Source organism: Pinus tabuliformis, chromosome 7 (assembly GCF_031772625.1).
Source record: "Pinus tabuliformis cultivar Carrire ecotype Pingquan chromosome 7, CPIR1, whole genome shotgun sequence".
Taxonomy (NCBI): Eukaryota; Viridiplantae; Streptophyta; class Pinopsida; order Pinales; family Pinaceae; genus Pinus; species Pinus tabuliformis.
Genome location: NC_142293.1, coordinates 1,919,772,416 through 1,919,791,887, shown reverse-complemented (window position 1 = coordinate 1,919,791,887; position 19,472 = coordinate 1,919,772,416). Strand labels below are relative to the sequence as shown.

Genomic DNA, 19,472 nt, shown 5'->3' with positions numbered 1-19,472 from the left:
ACAACTGTCCTAATGTTAGTTATTTTTCCCTTGCATGCTGCTCTCCTTCAGAGATAGATGCTCTGGTTGTTCTGGCAGTTCCTGATAGTTCCGACGGTTCCGACTTTTTTGGCTTTTCTGGCTTTTCCTGCAGTTCTGGTAGTTCTGACTTTTCTGGCAGTTCCAACTTTTTTGGATTTTACGGCTTTTTCGACAGTTCCGATGTTTCCGGGTTTTCAGGCAATTCCAGATTTTCCAGCTTTTCTAGCTTTTTTTACAATTCAGACTTTTTTGGCTCTTTTGATAGTTCCGGATCTTCCGACAGTTCGAACTTTTTCGATAGTTCCAGATTTTTTGACTCTTCTGGCAGTTCCAGCTTTTCCAACAGTTCTGAATTTTCTGGTATATCCGACAGTTTTGAGTTTTCCGGCTTTTCTGGTTTTTCCGACTTTTCCCGCTCTTCCGGCAGTTCTAACAGTTCTGACTTTTCCAACATTTCTGGCTTTTCTGATAGTTCCGGCTTTCTGCCCTCTGGATCAGGGCAGCATTATCCCTTAGGATCTCTCCTCCTACTAAAACCCAAAGACAAGTAGAGAGAGGAAGAGATCCCAAGTGTGTGATGATGAAGTGTTGAAATAAGGAGAATGCTCCTTGTATTTATATGCAAAACGTTGATGTTGAATAGACATGACTATTGGACTTCTAAGCCTACATAATTTGCTGGTCGACTTTGAAATTTTTTCCATAATCAAAATAAATTAGTATCTCCATAAATACTTATTGGAATCAGATGATATGTAGATCACTCCTACACCTCTCGATTAGAGGAATGTAGGAAAAATATTAGTAGTAATAAATAAGGTGATCCACATGGAGTTTGGCCCTCGTTTCCAATTTTAACATAACTCAATCGAGTGATTTTGTTAGAATTAGCTACTCTAACAAATCACGCAGGTGAATCGAAGACAACAATTAAACTAGAAAAGGAAAGAGGATGCAAAGACACTCTGTGGTGGATAATAAGGTTGAAACGAAACAAATATTGATTTTTTTCAACAACGACACTGGAAATTTAAATGATGATGGAAAATCAAGGGTGAGTTTGTGGGATAGACTCATTCATGATGATGTATATGTGTCACATACATTTATTAGTAACCAAGTCTAGGATGTTTTGTAGTGGTCTTTATAATGTATGTACTTGGTAACTCCAAGAATTGGAGTGTGTATTGTAAGCCTAATGAGGCATGTGTACCCCTTTAAAGCTTGTGGTGATATTAAAACCATTTTGTAATTGTGGGTTTTTGGTCAACCGAAAACCACTTTGTAGTGTTGGTTTGTAGTAAGTCAGAAACCACATGTGAGATTGAAGTGGATAGGGATTCTTATAGGCATGGTTTAGGGTCAACTGAAAAAACCCTTGGCAAGGTTGAGGGTGAGTCGAGAAAGCCCTGGGCTTGGTTAAGTTGGGTCTGTGGTGAACCTTGGTGGTTGTGTTAATCCTTTGTGGCTGAGTTGAGCCTTGGTGACTGAGAGCCCTTGTTGGCATGGTTGAGGGTAATCCGATAAAACAGAAAGCATGGTTATGGGTAGTTCGATAAAACCAATGATGATGATGGAGGGGGATTTGTAGGTACAGGTACATGTATGTAGTTATAATGGTTGACAGAACCACATATGCGAAGGACGTCCTACTAAACCGACGGTTGCAACGGTTGGACACCCATGAATTCCGGTGGATGTTTGTTCTTTTATATGGATGTCAACATATTCTCTTGTTATGTTTGCCCACAACTAGACTTTGCAGATTGATATTGAGACAAGTAGTCACTAAGGGGGTGTGTTGGAAAATGTAATTCCTACTTGTCTCAGTTGTGATTCTTGCTATGTAAAGGAGTTTATTCCTATTAGTTAGGAGTTTTTTCCCAAATTGGTGTGTGGTTGAGATATTCACTCAACCAAGTGATTGTGTGTCCAAGATAGTTTCCTTATCTTGAGACAACATTTCACATATTTATTTGTAACATTTTTTGATTAATGTAGACAGAGATGTCCTTGTGGAAATTTAATAGATAATACATTTTAGCAATTATTTGGAAGGGAAATGGATAATACATTTTGTTAAAAGTTTGGATGGGAGTTTTGAATTAAGTTGCAAAAAAATCATGTTTTGATCGAGATTTATGTATTGTTTATAATTATGATTATAGAAATGGTTTAGAATTGCCTCAAATATAATTTTGAGTATAATATAGATGCCTATCTTGGGTATCAATATGAAAAAGTTAAAGAAGACTCATGTTGGCTAATATATTTTATCAAACATCTGGATGGGATTTTTAAATTAACATGTAAAATGTGTTTTGATTAAGATTTATGTATTTATAACCTTGATAATGGTTTTGACTCAATTCAAATATGTTTTTGAGTACAATACAGATAAATGGTTGCTTGAAGGGAGGACTAAGGAGATGAGATGTTTAATGGATTATGTATTTGAAGGGAGGAATAAAGGAGGAATAAGGAGTTGAGATGTTTAATGGATCGTCTATGAATAATAAGAATGCAAACTTTTATATTTAAGGGGATCAATGAATATATATATTAACAGAATCAATGAATATAGATGATTTTATTTCTCCAATTGCGAAATATATTCTGAAACCACTGCCTACCGAGGCCACAATTTTCAATTTAAAATATTTTTTAAAAGACTTAAATGCCTTTTTTTCAATGAATTTCCTCCTTATTAAAAGGTTGTTTATTTACATCTTTGTTTACATCATAAACAAAGATGTAAATGAATACTTTGAGAAAATATCTCACATAAAAAAGGAAGTAAATGAATATTTTGAAAAAATATTTTTTAATTTGATTTTTTTTTTTAAGACAAATGATTTTAGTTTATATTATGTGTGGGTAAGCGTTGAGAAAAATAAGGTAAATAAATATTTTGATAATTTTCTTTAAGTTTATTGGTCAACACGGATGATTATAGTTAACCTTTTTGAGTTTTAAATGATGTAATTTAATAAAAATAAATATAATCTGAATGTGATGTTTTTTTTTTCTCTGTAAGACTAGGCTATTTAGATTACAAAAAATTCAAAAATTACAGCAAAAATTACACCAGGGCCGTGGCCCTGCATCTCCAGAGAGATTTTCCCCATAATGGGCCTTTCAGAGCAACATCATTACAAAATTGGAACAGGTTTCCATCCTTCCGACATAGCCAGCATCTAAATCGACACAGTAAACATATAAACCGCCATGATGGACACATAAACCGACACGATGGACACATATACTGACACGGTGGACATATAAACCGTCGTGGTGGACACATAAACAAACCGACAAAGAGAGCAGTAAACCGACAAAGAACATGAAAGACGAACAGAGAGTTGCGTTCCTGGCAGCGAGAGATAGAGTGACGGAAGTGCTAATCCTCATCGGTTGTGTGAGGCTCATCCTTCGCTTGACCTTTGAGTTTCTGAGATTCCTCCATGTCCGAGCGCAGCGACCTCTGAACCGGCTCACTGGGGCCAGCATCCGCAGCTTGAGTGGCTTGGGGAGAGTCTGCTCTGGTTGGCCGCCGCATATCAACCGTAGGAACTTGCATGTCAACCCCTGGCATATTCAGGTTGTCCAAAGGCCCCCTGAGATTGCTGCAGTGTTCCACCATGACTGAGACAATGAGAGTGTTGTTCTCCAGAGTGCAGGGGATCCGGTAGCGAACAGCCGGATGCTCCACATGACCACAGTCCGGAATTTCTCCCCACCCACGCACATTGCTGCGGCCTGCAAGTCTGCTCGAGTTTCTGTTGTGCTCAGAAGTGATTTCCACCGAGGAGGAAGGCGAATTGACTGGTCGCTGAGTAGCAGAGCGACCCCTGGAACCGCCACGGCGACTGCTCATTCTGGGCCTTTCTCTTTGCATCTTCGAATTATCCTCCAGACAAGAATTCCTCTGAGTAATCTTGCACTGAGCCAGAGAATGTTCCGTCTCTGCCAGCTTCTGCTCGGACCGCTTGAAGGAATGAAGACAGGCGACATGGGGTTCGATTATATTGAGCGCCATTTTCCTCGTTCGTTGCTGCACATTGAATGCCGACTGAACCAGCCTTAAAACCCAAAAAACTATAACTCCCATCGAATTTATTACTCCTGCGTTCTGGTATGTTGTGGCTCGTCCGGGCTGACACCTGCCCATGTGACGAGCCACACCTGACACCTTCCTATCACGCTTCAAAGTCACCTGCATCCGGGAGAGGGAAGTCTTTTTGCACCAAAGAGATGCAATCCTTTTTGAGTTGAGCATCATCTACCATGTCCAAGGAACCTGAGAAGTAAGGTGTCGACTGTGACACGCCTTGATTTGCCATCCGATCTGCTACCTGGTTTGCAGTTCTCCTGACATGATGGAAGGTTATATTGTGGGGAGCGTGGAGCTTTTCCTCCAGGGATTCCAATCGGCTTAGCAGCCTCCAACTTGTTGCGATCTTGACTGCTTTAGCTCCAGCCTGTATTCTTTTAGCTGCCTCTATGAGTATAAGAGAGTCACCTTCAACTTCAAGTGGGAAGAAGTGATGTTGTTCAGCGAGACAGATTCCTTTCCAGAGACCTTCCAGTTCTGCTGCGTTGTTGGTGTCTTTGCCGATTGTTCCATAATATAAATGTACCACTTCTCCTGTGTGTCGTCTGATAACTCCCCCAAATCCTGCAGGGCCAGGGTTACCTTTGGTTGCTCCGTCGAAGTTCAGCTTGTATGAGTTGAATGCAGGTGGGGACCATGAAGATTGAGAGGCAGATCTAATAGATGGATTGGCAATTACCTTGACTAAGGCCGTGAGATCAAGATTCCATTCTTTCAGAATGCGGCGCTCCTGCTCAGTTTCGGGCATGTCAGTGTCATTCCAGGCTCTGATGGCCAGGGTTTCCTGAATGTTTTTTTTGAGGATGAGCCAGAGGTCGTCTATAGATCTGTAAGTGTTGTTGAAGATTCTGTGGTTGCGCTCCTTCCATAGGGTCCAGTACAGAAAGCCTGGTGTAATACTCCACAGAGAGTTGAGAATCTGGCTTTTAAACGGTTTTTTGGCCCAGTTCCTTATGTTTTCCGTTACATCCTCCTGTCTTTGGTTTGCTCTCATGTTGCATTTTTCCACTTTCTCCCAGAGTTGCTTTGCTAGTGGGCACTCTTCCATTAGGTGACTAATGGTTTCACAATTAATGTTGCAGTTTGGGCATCTAGAAGGCCCGACAAATCCTCTTTTTATCAAATTGTCCCAAGTGAGAATGCGTTTTTTGCTTAGTAGCCATAAAAAGGTAGAGATCTTGGGCCATAGCCCTGAGTGCCAAACTTGTTCCCAGATTTGATCTTTGGCCGCCTGGAGATTGGAATAGCGCAAGTGATGGGCTTCCTTTGTGGTGAATGTTCCTTTGGTTGTGTAGCCCCATCTGAGTTTATCCTGCTGATTGGAGTGGCGGATTTTCCTGTTTATGAGTTCCTGATCAATATCGGTGTACAGTTCTCCCTGCCAGTCTATTTGCCAGAGTCGCGCTGGTTTCCATGTCTGAAAGTCATGATGTGTAGATGGCTGCCAGAACTGGTGAACCTGTGTGATGCTCTCTTGCTTCATATGAGCTTGCCAAAGAGGTTTGTGAAACAAATTTGCAAGTTTAGGGAGTTGCTGCCATGAGTCTTCCCAGAACCTGGCAGCTTTGCCTGAGTGAATTTCCCAGAAGCTATGTTCTTGTATGAAGCTGCTTTGAGTTTTTGCATTATTCCAGATGAGTGATCCTTGCGCTGTAGGGTTGATTCTGATGAGATCACTCCATTGGCTGCCGTTGGCGTATTTTGCTTGCCATAATTGAGCCCATGGGGTGTTTGGCTTGGAGACCCAGTTCCACCAAATTCGAGCTCCCATTGTGTTGTTGCTTTGAAGTGGATCCCGAAGTCCTAATCCACCCTCTAATTTGGTTTTACATACCTCTGTCCAGTTAACAAGAGCCCATTTCCGATTCAGGCCTGTGGAGCCCCAGAGGAAGTTGCGTTGTAGATTGCGTATGGCTTTCAGTACCCCTTTTGGAGCTGCCAAGATGGAGAAAAGATAGAGCGGCATTGCTTGTAATACTGATTTGATTAGGACTAGCCTGCCTGCCAGATTTAAAGCCCGGAAAGTCCAGGATGAGAGCTTTGATTCGAGTTTGTCCAGGAGCGTCCGCCAGGACGCATGCTTGATAGCTGAGTCTGAAAGGGGAGCTCCCAGGTATTTAGAGGGCAGGTGGGATATTGTGAATCCCAAAATTCGGGCAATATTCCTTTGCGTGGAGGGGGGGGTATTGAAGAAGAAGAGTTGAGATTTTGCAGCGTTAATGGAAGTGCCAGAGGCGTCAGAGAAGAGGGAGAGAAGAGATTTGAAAACAGAGGCTTCTTTTGCGGAAGGGTGCCCGAAGAGCATAGTATCATCAACGAATTGCTGATGTGTCTGAGGAGTTCGTCCATGGAGAGAGATGCCTTTGAGAGCTTGGGAGGAAACTGCCGATTTGAGGAGCCTGCTGAGCCCTTCGGCCATTAGAACGAAGAGAAAAGGTGACAGAGGATCCCCTTGCCTGATGCCACGCGAGGGGCGAAAGGGAGATGAGGGAGAGCCATTCAGTAAGACAGAGAAACTGGGAGAAGTGATTAGGTTCATGATCCATCTAGTCCAGGTTGCATTGAATCCAAAAGCCAAGAGCATTTTATGAATGTAATTCCAGCTAAGCTTATCGAAGGCTTTAGAGAGGTCTAATTTGAGAAGCATACCTGGTTTTTTGAGAAGCTTTAGAGAATGTATGACTTCGTTTGATAGAATTATTCCATCCATGATCTGCCGGCCTTCAACGTATCCCGTCTGTTCTGGAGAGATGAGCAGGGGAAGGAGCGGTTTGAGTCGGTTTGCAATGACCTTTGAAATGAGTTTGTAAATCACATTGCATAGCGCTATTGGTCTGTACTTCTCAGGTTTGTTTGATGCCGCTTCTTTGGGTACCAAGGCTATGAAGGTTGAGTTGAGGGCTGGGAGGACCCAGTGCATGCTTCGGGATTCCTCCACTAAGTCCCATACTTCAACTTTAATGAGTTCCCAAAATTCATGAAAGAAATTGGCGGTAAATCCGTCAGGCCCTGGTGCCTTGCCGTCTTTGAGCTGAGCCATGGCTTCTTCTACTTCCTTTAATGATGTGGGTTGGAGCAATTTATTGTTGTGATCCTCATTTATAATTTTTGGAATATGCTGCGTGATGGCTCTGATTGCCTCATCCCGGTTGCCGTCAGGTTCCTTTAGAATGTCCTTGAAGTATCCTGTAAATTCTTTTTCCATGTCTTCATGAGCCTCAATTCTTTCACCCTGTTGATTGTTGACAAAGGTAATGTTGTTGTGCATACGCCGTTGTATGGTGGTTTTGTGGAAAAATTTTGTATTTTTCTCTCCATCTTTAAGCCAGCTGATTCGAGATTTTTGTCGCCATAAAGTTTCCTCTTGTTTTTGGCGTTCTTCAATTTGATTCCAGAGGATCTGCTCCTGTTGAATTTGTTCTTCTGTGCGGCCTTCCAGAATGAATAGTTGTTGTAGTGCTTTCATTTGCTGCTCCAGTTTTTGTCTGCTCTCCTGTATGTTGCCAAAGTGAGTTCGGTTCCATACTTTAAGAACTTGTTTCAGATTTTTCAGCTTTTGTTGAAACTGGTACATCTTAGCTCCTGCAGGCGGGGTGTAAGATGTCCATGCATGATTGACCACGGCCTTGGAATTGGTGTTTGTGAGCCAAAAGGCTTCGAATCGAAAGGGTTTGTTGCAGCAGTTGCCTGGTCTGGACCATTGGAGCAAAATCGGCCAGTGATCTGAGCCTCCTTGGGGAATGATTGAGGCGTTGAAATCCCCTCCAAGGTGGATCGCGTTGTCTGAAATTAAGAATCGATCTAGCCTTGAGGCAATGTGGTGAGCACCTCGGCGCTTGTTGGACCAGGTGAAAATGCCATTGGAGGTGGGGATGTCCATGAGCTGATTATTTTGTAGGAATTGCTTGAAGCCGCTGCTGTCACTGTCGAGCCTGGTTCTGCCCCCTTGTTTTTCTTCCATGGATTTTATTATATTGAAGTCGCCTCCGCCAATCCATAAGGGGAAGTGTCTGTTTTCATTGAGGATGGAAATCGTGTCCAGGAGGTCCAATTTTTGCTGAATTATCTGCGGGAAGTATACATTGGTGAGATGCCCATGGATGTTGGTTCCGATGAGGTGGAAGGTAGCTTGAATTAGATGAAGAGTGGCATGAAAATTATCAAGTGAAACAATCTGCGGGTTCCATAGAATGGCAAGACCGCCGGAGGCCCCTGAGGCGTCTACTGAAATTGAACTGCTGCCTGCCCATATTTTATTGCTAAGTCTGTCTATCGCTGTGCTGCTGCTTTTTGTTTCTTGAAGGAAAACTATTGCTGGTTTTTCTTGCATTATCAGGTTTTTGATCATTCTGTGTTTAGAGGGACTGTTGAGTCCTCTTACATTCCATGAAATGAGCTTCATGTAGACTGAGATTTGGGTTTGTAGAACTTGGTCAACTTGGGGAATTGCCCCGAATCCATGAGTATTTCACCTACTATTATTGTTCTCTGAAGGTCTGTTTTTCTGCCCCTTTTCTTTGTATCTTTAAGGATCTTTTTTCCATCCCAGTGACTGCCTCCTTGTATTCCCAGGCTTTTATGGTGCTGCACCTTGGTAAGGACTCCTTCAAGTTTGTCTATTTGCCAGGGGGGGATTGAGTTGTACTCTTTTTGTTTGCATGCTGTCTCAAGTTTGGAGATGTCAAGCTTGGAGATTTCAAGCTCTTCTAGATCTACATCTTCCGGATCTTCCTCCATAACAATTGGAGTGTTGTGGTCCTCCTCCGCTGCATCTTCATGAAGACTCAGGGCTAGAGCTGCGTCGAGATCCATATCTGAAGCTTGTTGTTTTTCATTCAACATGGTTTTCCCCTTGGATGGGAATAAGGGACCGAGATCTGAAACAGATTTAGTTTTCTCCATGGAAGGGGTAGGAGCGGAGATGGAAGATGCTGGGTCAGAAGAGAACAAGGGGTTGGAGCGGATGAGGGAGGGCAAGGGTGGGAGCGCCTGATCCGGGGAGTCAGAGTTGGGACTATCTTGTTTATCGTGCGAGGCAAGAACAAAGAAGCGATTATGGGGGTTCGCTTTAAAGGCTTGATCCGGAGCTGCTTGGTTTTTCTTGGCGTGCCTGCGGCAGGTGGGGATTTTGGTGAAACCATCTGAGTCCTTATTGGAATCATTAGTTGAAGCCTTGGACTGCGCATTTAAGGGACAGTCTCGGAAGAGGTGGCCATGCTCATGGAATTTTCGACAGCGGAAAGGGATATGCTCATAATCTAAAGGTTGTTTCCATTCAAAGTCATCGTGAAAGAGACTTACCGAGTCTGCAAGGGTCTTGGTTAGGTGCACCTTGACGCAGATCCTAGCATATTAGGTGTATTTGCGTGTCTTTGTTTCTGTTGCAACTTTGATGAAGGTCCCCAGTTTGTTGCCAATGTCTGCCAGCGTTTCTTCTCTCCAATATTCCACGGGAAGGGAATACATTCTTATCCAAACAGGGGCCCAACTGAAGTCTTCTTTATCAGGGTTGAATCTGAGCTTCCATTCCGTTAGATACAAGCTTGAAGAGTTAAAGAAGTATGGGCCTCCTTCGAATAACCTTATTTTGTCCTCTAAACAGTTGAAGATGGCTGTAAAGAAACCCTTTGGGCCAAGTTGCAGAGTTACTTGTCCTTTGGGCTTCCATTTTGAAGCTATCCATCCTTGTAAGGCTTTTTCTGTGGGCCAGAATCCCAAGAACTTTCCGATAAGTGCATAGTCCCGCATGAATTGGATTTCCCCATTGATGCGGTGGCTTGGCAGTTTGACCTTGATCGGTTCTGCGGCTTTTGGAATACATGTGGCTGAGGTCACTTTTGTCTGAGGTGACTCCGCATTGGCGTGCTCATCATTGCCTGCGTTGTCCTCTTCATTCCGAGCTGAATGCCTCTTTTCCTCATTCGTCCTTTGCTTGTCTTTCTCAGGTTCTCGACCTGTGCCTGCGGGGTGCAGAGTTGCAGTCTTCTGCGTCTTGTCAGTTGAGGGCGTGTCCACTGGAGGGGAGGCGGAGCTCTCCCCTCCTACAGCTAGTGCCATAGGTGGCCTTCAGTGGTAGAACCTGCGGCGGCAATGGCAGGTCCGTTCAGCGGCGGCTAGGGTTTTGAGTCGGTAGCTGTTGAATCGCATCAGAGCAAATTCTTTCGATCATTTTTTAATCTGAATGTGATGTTATCTATAATTAAGTTTAATAAAATAGACATTTTGGGGTTTTTTTGAAAAATTATAGTATTTTTTGGATTTGAATGGAATTTTTTTTAGTAAAATTAAATAATTTAATTTTAATATTTTTCTTAATTGGTTTGTTTTGGTGTATTTTTTAATTGATATAAAATAATTGTTTTGTATTTTTTTTAATTTAATTAATTTTTCAGTTTTCTAAATATTTAATTTTAATACTTAAAAAAATAATATGATAAAATTTGTAGTTTATTTAATTTTTACTTAATTTTTAAATTAATTAATTAATTTTTAATAAAAAGGAGATATGTAATATTGTGTTTTAATTACAATAAAATCATTAGGTAGTACATAGTTATATCTTTAAAAAAAATAGAGTTGTTTTGTTTAGCAAAACTATACTTTTCTTTAAAGGGACTCCCATTGAGTTTTTTTGTTTAGTAAAATAAATAAATAAATAAATAAAGGGACCCAAAGTGGATGACCTAAAAATAAATTTATATGTCATATTGTAAATTTAGTTCTAAAGAATCCCAAGGGACCCATTTGATCATTGATTTTTAAATCACCCAATTTTATTAACCTTTTTGAGTTTTAAATGATGTAATTTAATAAAAATAAATTTAATCTGAATGATGTTATCAAAAAATAAATTTAATATATAAATATTTTGGATTTAAACAGAATTATCACATTTTTAGGATTCGAATGAAATCTTTTTGTAAAATTAAGCCATTTAATTTTAATAAATTAAAAAAGCAATTGGTTCATTTTGGTGTATTTTTTAATTAATATAAAATAATTATCTTATATCTTTTTCAAATTTAATTATTTTTTCAATTTTCCAAATATTAAATTTTAACAGTTAAAAAATACTATGGTAACATTTGTATTTTATCTATTTTTAAATAATTTTTGAAATTAATTAATTAATTTTTAATAAAAATCAGATATGCAATATTTTGTTTTAATTAGAACAAATTTATGAGGTAGTACATAGCTACATTTAAAAAAAATTGAGCCTTTTTGTTTAGCAAAACTATACTTTTTAAAGAGACTTCAAAGTGTATCACCTAAAAACAAAATTTATATGTCATATTGTAAATGATTGATAACTGAATCCTTGATAACTATGCAATGTCAATTCATTTAGTTCTAAAGAATATGTGAGGCCCTCATTTGATCATTGATTATTAAATCACCAAATCTTAATTCACTCTTCATTCCATGGGGAGGAGTACCATGCCATACCACATGCGTTCATATTGGGGGATATATATTGATGAAAAATGACTTAATATATTGAACATATAATAACGAGTAAAGGGAATTTATATGTTATGTATAAAAAATGGAGCTCAAAGTTAATAAAACATACAAAGTGGTATAAAAAATTAAAATACAAAGTGGTATAAAAAGTGTTAATGAAAAATGGATACCTACAATATCTATTGAAAGTAGGGTCTTTATTGGTTGGAATCTAACAATACAATTTCAAGGTAAATGATCTTCGACAAGTCAGAGATATGGTTTGGAGCAGGAAGCAACAGGAAGAGCGAGCTGAGAACAATGGAGGGGCCAGGAGGAGGGAGTTCTACTCCCTCCTATAGAAACGTTGTGTCGAATAATAGCAGGGAAACAAGTTTGAACAGATTCAAGAGACCCTAGGAGGCTGAAAAAAATGTAGACTCAAAAGAATTGGAAAGCAACAAAGATTAAGTTCAGGAAGAAACCCACGGGATGGTCAAAAGGGAGAAGATACCAGAGGACAATGGCCAGAAAAAAGTGTACAACTTGACAGAAGGACCCTATAAGCCCAAGACTGCTACCAAACCTCGAGTGGTTCTGAATGATCCTGCACTGCAGGAGCACAGAGAGCACATGACGGCTTATGCTATTATCTGCAAGTTTATGGGTATATGGCCCACAGAGAAGAATCTGTATACTTGGATTAGAAACAACTGGAAACCAAAGGGTGATATAAATCTGCATCTAGGGTCAAAGGGATTCTTTACAGTGGTTTTCAACAACCTTGAGGACAAAGACAGAGTCTTCGAATGAGGACCTTATTTCTATGCTGCTGCAGGACTCTATATGTGACCGTGGGTAATGAACTTTGTTCCAGAGCGAGAAACATTCACATCGGTCCCGGTATGGATAAAACGTTACTCCCTACCTCTAGATTATTAGCTATCTGAATCCTTAAAAGCTATAGGAAATAAATTAGGACATTTTCTAAACATCTTAGAGGCAACTCTGTGAGGGAAATATACTTCATTTGCAATAATATGTGTGGAAATGGATCTATCGGGAGCATTACCGGATGAAGTGATCTTAGAAGTTTATGATGAGGAATGGGTACAGGTGGTGGACTATGAACATGTCCCTTTTAGATGTCAGAAATGCCATGAACATGGACACCTTATCATATATTGCCCACAAAACAAGCGGGAGGATAATCCAAGGACCAATACACACAAAGATCCCGAAGGATTCACCAAGATAGGAGGTAGAGGGAAAGGAGGAGGAAGAAGCTACCAGAAAAAACAAAGTGATAACAAACTAGCAAGTCGCAATAGTTTTGAAACTTTAGAAGGGGAATGGGGGAACGATGGAAAAGGTGTTACTCTGAACGATCATCCCAGAGAAACAGAAAAGGAGGACAACATGGAAATAATACCGGAAAACAACGAACAACTGGAAATCATACTAAACAGCATGGAACAAAGCAGGGACCAAGAGATGACCCCTAGTGAAGTTGGGACTGAGGACCAAGAACTACATGAGATTCTTGAGAGGGAGAATCTAGATCTGGAGAGATTCTTAAACGAGGAAACCAACAAAGGGATAGGTTCCCTACCACAAGAGGAGTTTGACAAAGTACAATAGCTTCTCCTCTAGAGATCTCAGACAAAAACCTCGGGAAACAAAATAATTCATGAAAGGCAAGAACATGGAGGGGTCAAATCAATGGAGGAAATATCAGGACACTAGGCCAAAAACCCAGGCAGGAAAAGGGGTAGAAAGAGACAAAATGAACTACTCATAAAGTGTGGAAAGCTCATGATCAACTCAGATTAGATGAAATATCTCACCAGCTACTCATTCAAAAACCCATCATCAAGAAGCTCACAACATGGAATATCAGGGGTCTAGGAAGTCAAAGGAAATAGAGGAATCTCAGCAATAGAATAAAAGAAGAAAACCCAGATATGGTGCTCATACAGGAAACAAATGTTCAATAGACAAAGTCCGAAAAATACATAGCAAATGGCTCAGTAAGTATGATTACCTAGAAGTGAAATCCAATAATACAGCGGGAGGGATTCTTACTCTCTGGAATCCTCAGAAATTTGACATTTTAGATGTGGAAGCATCCAGGAACTATCTTTCAATGGTTATCCAACCTTTGGGTGACAAGGAGATCTATATGGTTACTAATGTATATGGTCCTCAAAATCCTGGAGATAAACTCAAGCTTCTCACCTCACTTGAGGAGCTTAGATAAAGATACCCAGCAATACCCTGGATTCTGGGTGGAGATTTCAACATGATCAAATCTCTTACAGAAAAAAAAGGAGGAACTAGACTAATGGGAAAGGACTCTATTTCCTTCCATAACATCCTCATCAATTTGAAGCTAGTGTACTTAGAAACATCAAATGATACCTTCACTTGGAACAATAAGAGGGGAGGAGCTTCATAGGTTGCTTCAAAACTAGATAGATTCCTCATCTCTGGGAACCTCTTCCTCTCTGGGCCTAGCTTGAATGCTTTCATCCTACCTTTTGGAGGGTCGGACCACTAGCTGATTTAGCTAGAAGCTTCTTTTATTGGCACTCCAAGAAACAGACCCTCCAGGTTTGAGAATGTCTGGCTCATTCACCTGAATTTCTTATCCAACATTGATAAGTGGTGGATGGAAGATTTACCGGTTCAAGGCACGAAAATGTTCATTCTGCAACAGAGACTCAAGCACATCAAGTTCAAACTCAAAGAGTGGAACAAAAGTGAGTTTGGAAATACTTTTAAAGCCAAAAGAGAAGTGGAGCAAAAGCTTCAGAATATTAACGAAACTCTTATCAGGGAAGGCTTCACTGAGTATAGGAAATTGCAAGTAGACTCTCTACAACAGGAGTGGGACACCAGATGTCAGCAAGAGGAAATCTTTTGGAAGCGGAAATCAAGAGTACAATGTTTGAAAGAAGGAGAAAGAAACACAAGGTTTTTTCACAAATCAACCATGGAACATCGGGCTCATAATCGGTTCACAAAGCTCATAAATTCGTTGGGGATAGAACTCAACACTCACAAGGATATGGAGTCCATTCTGATACAACATTTTCAAAAAATAGCAGAGGAGCCTATCTTAAACAGATCGCTAGCTATCAAAAAATTTACGAAGCATATTCTGAAACTGGTGACCGGGGAAGATAATTTCAATGTTAACAGACTAGTGTCAGAAGAAGAGATAAAAGTAATAAATGAGATGCAAAATGGAAAAGCGCCTAGACCGAACGGTTTTAATGTCGACTTCTTCAAGGCAAGTTGGGAAATAGTCAAAAAGGACATTCTGGAGGTGGTGGAGGACTCAAGGATTTCAAAAACAATCCTAAAAGTGCTTAATACCTCTTTCATTTCCCTCATTCCTAAATAGGATAAAGAAATGACTCCAGATCGGTTTAGACCCATAGCCCTATGTAATGTGATATACAAAATCATCTCCAAGGTCATTGCAAATAGACTCAAGCCCCTCCTACCAACTCTGGTTTCGTAGGAGCAAACTGGATATGTGGAAAGAAGGAAAATACTCAACAACATCATTCAAGCACATGAAATAGTACACTCTCTCAAGAATAATAAGCAAGCAAGGATGATCATTCAACTGGACCTAGAGAAAGCTTATGACAAACTGAGTTGGTTATATATCAAAGAAGTTCTAATAGCTTATGGCTTTGACCAGAATTGGATAAGATGGGTTATGGCTTTGGTAACTTCAGCTAGCTTTTCCATCCTTCTCAACGGCTCTCCCTCCAAATCCTTTCGGCCCTCGAGAGGCCTTAGGCAGGGAGATCCACTTTCACCATTTCTATTTATTCTTATGATGGAAGGATTAGGAAAAGTGATCACTTCTGCCAAAAGGCAGGGCACAATCCAGGGTCTCAAGCTCACCCAGGAAGGGGACTCGTTAACTCATCAACAATTTGTAGATGACACTATGTTACAGGGCATACCAATGGTCAAAGAAGCCAAAGCCTACAAACAAATCCTATAGGATTTTGCTTTGGCGGCTGATACAGAGGTAAGTCTCTCAAAATCTAAAGTTTATTTTTCAATAAAAATATTTCAATTCAGAGAAATGTCTCTAGAATTCTCGAGTTTCAGAGAGACTAAATCCCCTCCAAATATATGGAAATTCCTCTCACTGACAAACCTCAGAGCAAGGAGGTTTGGGAAACTTTGATCAATAAACTAAAGGACAAAATCTACAAGTGGACAAGTAGATCTTTAAATCTTGCTGGCAGTCTCGTTCTCACAAAGGCGCTCCTACAATCTCTTCCAATATATATGTTTTCAGCACTTCCTATCCCTAGTGGAGTTGCCCATCAAATTAGGAGCATGCAAAGAGACTTTCTTTGGGGAAAAGGTGAGGAAAAAAATAAATGGGCACTGGTAGCTTGGGACAAACTTTGCATGCCCAAACCTCATGGGAGTCTTGGTCTCCATGACCCAGAAACTCTCAAAAAAAATTTGGGGGCCAAACTTTGGTGAAGATGGCTGAAGGAATCTAGCAACCCATGGGCCAAGATCTAGAAGGAGAAATATGCAAAGGACTGAAGGGAATGAGACTTGATCATAATGACAGGACATATCAAGGGCTCCCATATTTGGAATAATGCTTGGGAGAATAAAGCTTTAGTTCAGAAACATAGCTTCTAGGAAATTGGGAATGGAAATCTTACCTGGTTTTGGGAGGATAACTGGCAGCAGGAACCCAACTTAAGTAGAGAAGGACTAGACATTCTTAGAGAGGAAACTGTCAACAAAGGACTAAAAAAGGTGGGTGACTTTTGGGATAAAACAAGAAACAATGACAATTGGAGAACTTTGAAAGTACCAATTAATAGTGAAGAGTCTCCTATGAAGACCCAAATGGAAGATCTGGCCAAAATCCTGGAGAAAAGGAAAATTTTGATCTCGATGTCCACAGATCAACTTAGATGGGGAAGAAGTAGTGAGGGCAATCTCAATCTCAAAGAGACCGAAGAAGTGGTCACTGGTTACAATTTTTCAAACCCGGATAATACTTGGAAGGACCTATGGAAGTACCCGCACTGGATGAAAATCAAGCTCTTCCTGTGTATGGTTCATCACAAAAAGATTTTGACTTGGTAAAATCTCAGAAATAAAGGTTTTGCGGGACCTTCCAGATGCCACCTATGTGGTATCCAGGAAGAAACGAGGGATCACCTTCTCAGCCTCTACACTTTCACCTCTACACTCTGGAACTGGGTAGCCTCTATCTTTAGACAAACTGACAGAGATGAAAGCGACATCTCAAAACCCTTAAAGAATTGGAAGAAAAAACTTTCAGAGAATGAGATTGTCAACACAACCTAGACTTTGATCCCAGGCTTTCTAATCTAGAATGTCTGGAAAGAATGCAATAAAAGGATTTTCAAGGACAAATCCAGCTCACTCCAAATCATAATACATCAGCTCCTTAGGCAACTCAAAGAAATGATTAGTACCATTCAGAAGCAACCTCCTGAGAATCCTACTTCTCATCAGGACACTCAAATTCTTCTTCTTTTGGGCCTTCAGAAGATGGTCCCCCAGGGTTCAATCCAGATTGCATCATGGGCTACAATGAGACAGGACTACTGGCAACCCCCACTGGTTACTTGAAATTAAATACTGATGGAGCCTCGAAAGGTAACCCAGGGGAGGCTGGGTATGGAGGTGCCATTCGAGATGACAAGGGGAATTTAATAGTCATCTTCCACAGCAATTTAGGGAATGCTACCAACAACATGGCAGAACTAATGGCCATAGAGCAGGGCTTAGAGATTCTGAGAAATCTCAACATGAAGAACTCCATAATAGAAGCTAATTCTGAATTAACAATCAATTCTATAAAAAAATAGCTAATGGATCAGATCTTGAGAAAATCTTGCACCACTAGAGACTTTTGCAGGTTTATCAGCGTACTCAATCACATCTGAGAATCCTGAGAACCCTAAGTTTTATCCATGTGCTAAGAAACGCCAACAAATTAGCAGACCGACTGGCAAATGAAGGGGTGATCTTTAAGAATAACTATAGTTTTTACAAATGGGAACTCACGCCTGTAGGGAATTTGCGAGAGGAATGCCATAGTTTGGAACGTGCAGACAATGAGCTTTATCTCAAGTTGAGGGAGAAGCAACATTCGGGCAATAAAAAGGATGACAGACCAAGTTTCGTTTAGCTTTGCGCCCGATCAAGGCGTGTTGGTAGCGCTCTTTTGGATGGCAGGCGGTGTAACACAAGTGGTTTTCATTCACAAAGGGATGAGAGGTCAAGCGGTTTTGTGGTTTATCGCATGCATCCAAGCCCTCAAGCGGTTTTGCATGGTTAGTCTTCGATGCCATTCATCTATCACCACGTTGCTATGGGCAAAGAGAGAAAACCGCCCATATCACGTGGGTTATCCTGGTGCTTCTTCTCCGCGCAATATTCTCCTCAGCCGTCGAATTAGGGGAGGGAAGATCAACGGCTTTAGTGCATTGAGCTAGTTCGAGAAGTTATCCTCAGGGCTTTTCAGGTTCATCGGGATGGCTCTGGGATGGCGAATCTATTAGTTGCACAAGTTTTAACCCCTTGGGCGGACCTAAAAAATCCCTTGCTTTGAGTTTAATCTCCTCTCGTATAAAGAGGTTTGGTATCTTTGTAGGTTTTGGGGTATTGAAGCCCATTTTTTAAGGTTGGGAGGTCCCCAGTTGCTCCCGCTGACTTTGTCCGAGACTTGTAACATAGTTTTGTAATCTTTTAAGCCTTTGAATGAAAAAAGAAAAAACACTCTTGCTTTAGCCAAAAAAAAAGAAAGTAGGGTCTTTATTAAAATTTGGAAGGTGTATTGGGTTCATATTGGTAGAGGGTTAAATAAAGTGTTTTTAGAGGTATTTTTCAATATGTAGTCAAATTAAATGTATTGTTTAAGAAGCCACTAATCCACCTGCTATGTTAGACTCTCATTCATTGAGTGAACCTCTTGTGCTTCATTCACACATAATTCTGTATCTTTAGTGAGATCACTGAGAACATGAAATTGTGCTAGAATTTTTAATACTTTGTCCCTAAAAAACCTTGAAATATGCTAAATTTTTTAATATTTTGTCTATTGAAGAAAACCATTTTCCAAGTTATTTATAACGAAATTTCAAGAAATTTCTTTATTGCATGAATATTGTCTTGATTATTAAAGGCGGTAAGGGGAATGATAGAAATGATAAGGATGTGTCGGGCAGTGATGTGGGTGATGTCGCGCCATAACACATGTTGAAGAGATGCAATTAGCGCTTTGTAATGAGCGCCATTGCTAGTGATTGGTAAGAAGCCAAGATAAGTGTGGAACTTCTCCACAACTCTATTGTCTCAGTCGTCTTGAATAACAAAGTCCATGCTTGCACAACCAGGGTTTGGCCTGCATGATCCCAGGGAACTGGTATCGATGCCCACCTCTTCTCCTTGTTGCTCGACGCCACGCTGAAATATTTCTACATATTCATTTGAACTGCCTTCATGGCGCACTCCATCTCTTCATATTAAAAAAAAAATTGTTACAAAATTAATATGTCTCTTTCAATTCTTTATCAAAGCCTCGTCGACTTCTTGTGGGGTTTTATGGTCGTTTGGGTTTTATCATAGTTTATTAGATTCGATCAGGGATTTAATGCTTGTTAGGGTTTTATGCTTAGCATATTTACAGGGTCTTTTCACTTAGTTTAGTCCGTTAGTCCAACAGTTTTATAGTCACTAGGGTTTGAAGCTAGTTTAATAACATAGGAGGCTTTGGGTTTCCTCATCGTTTAAACCCAGTTTTTGAAGTGCATTTCCAAAATCACCCTTAAAAATATTATTTTGTGAATTTCCTTAT

General features: G+C 40.4%; 1 protein-coding gene across 1 annotated transcript; it reads right to left on the bottom strand.

Moving 5' to 3' along the window:
• Positions 1–4,220: 4,220 nt before the first annotated feature.
• Positions 4,221–8,096, bottom strand: LOC149256182 (uncharacterized). The gene has a single exon (XM_089455259.1). The coding sequence runs from the start codon at positions 8,094–8,096 to the stop codon at positions 4,221–4,223; it is 3,876 nt and encodes a 1,291-aa protein (XP_089311385.1).
• Positions 8,097–19,472: the final 11,376 nt, after the last annotated feature.

Excerpts from the sequence above, each read along its gene's own strand:
- LOC149256182 (XM_089455259.1), bottom strand. The coding sequence starts at position 8,096 with ATGGAAGAAAAACAAGGGGGCAGAACCAGGCTCGACAGTGACAGCAGC.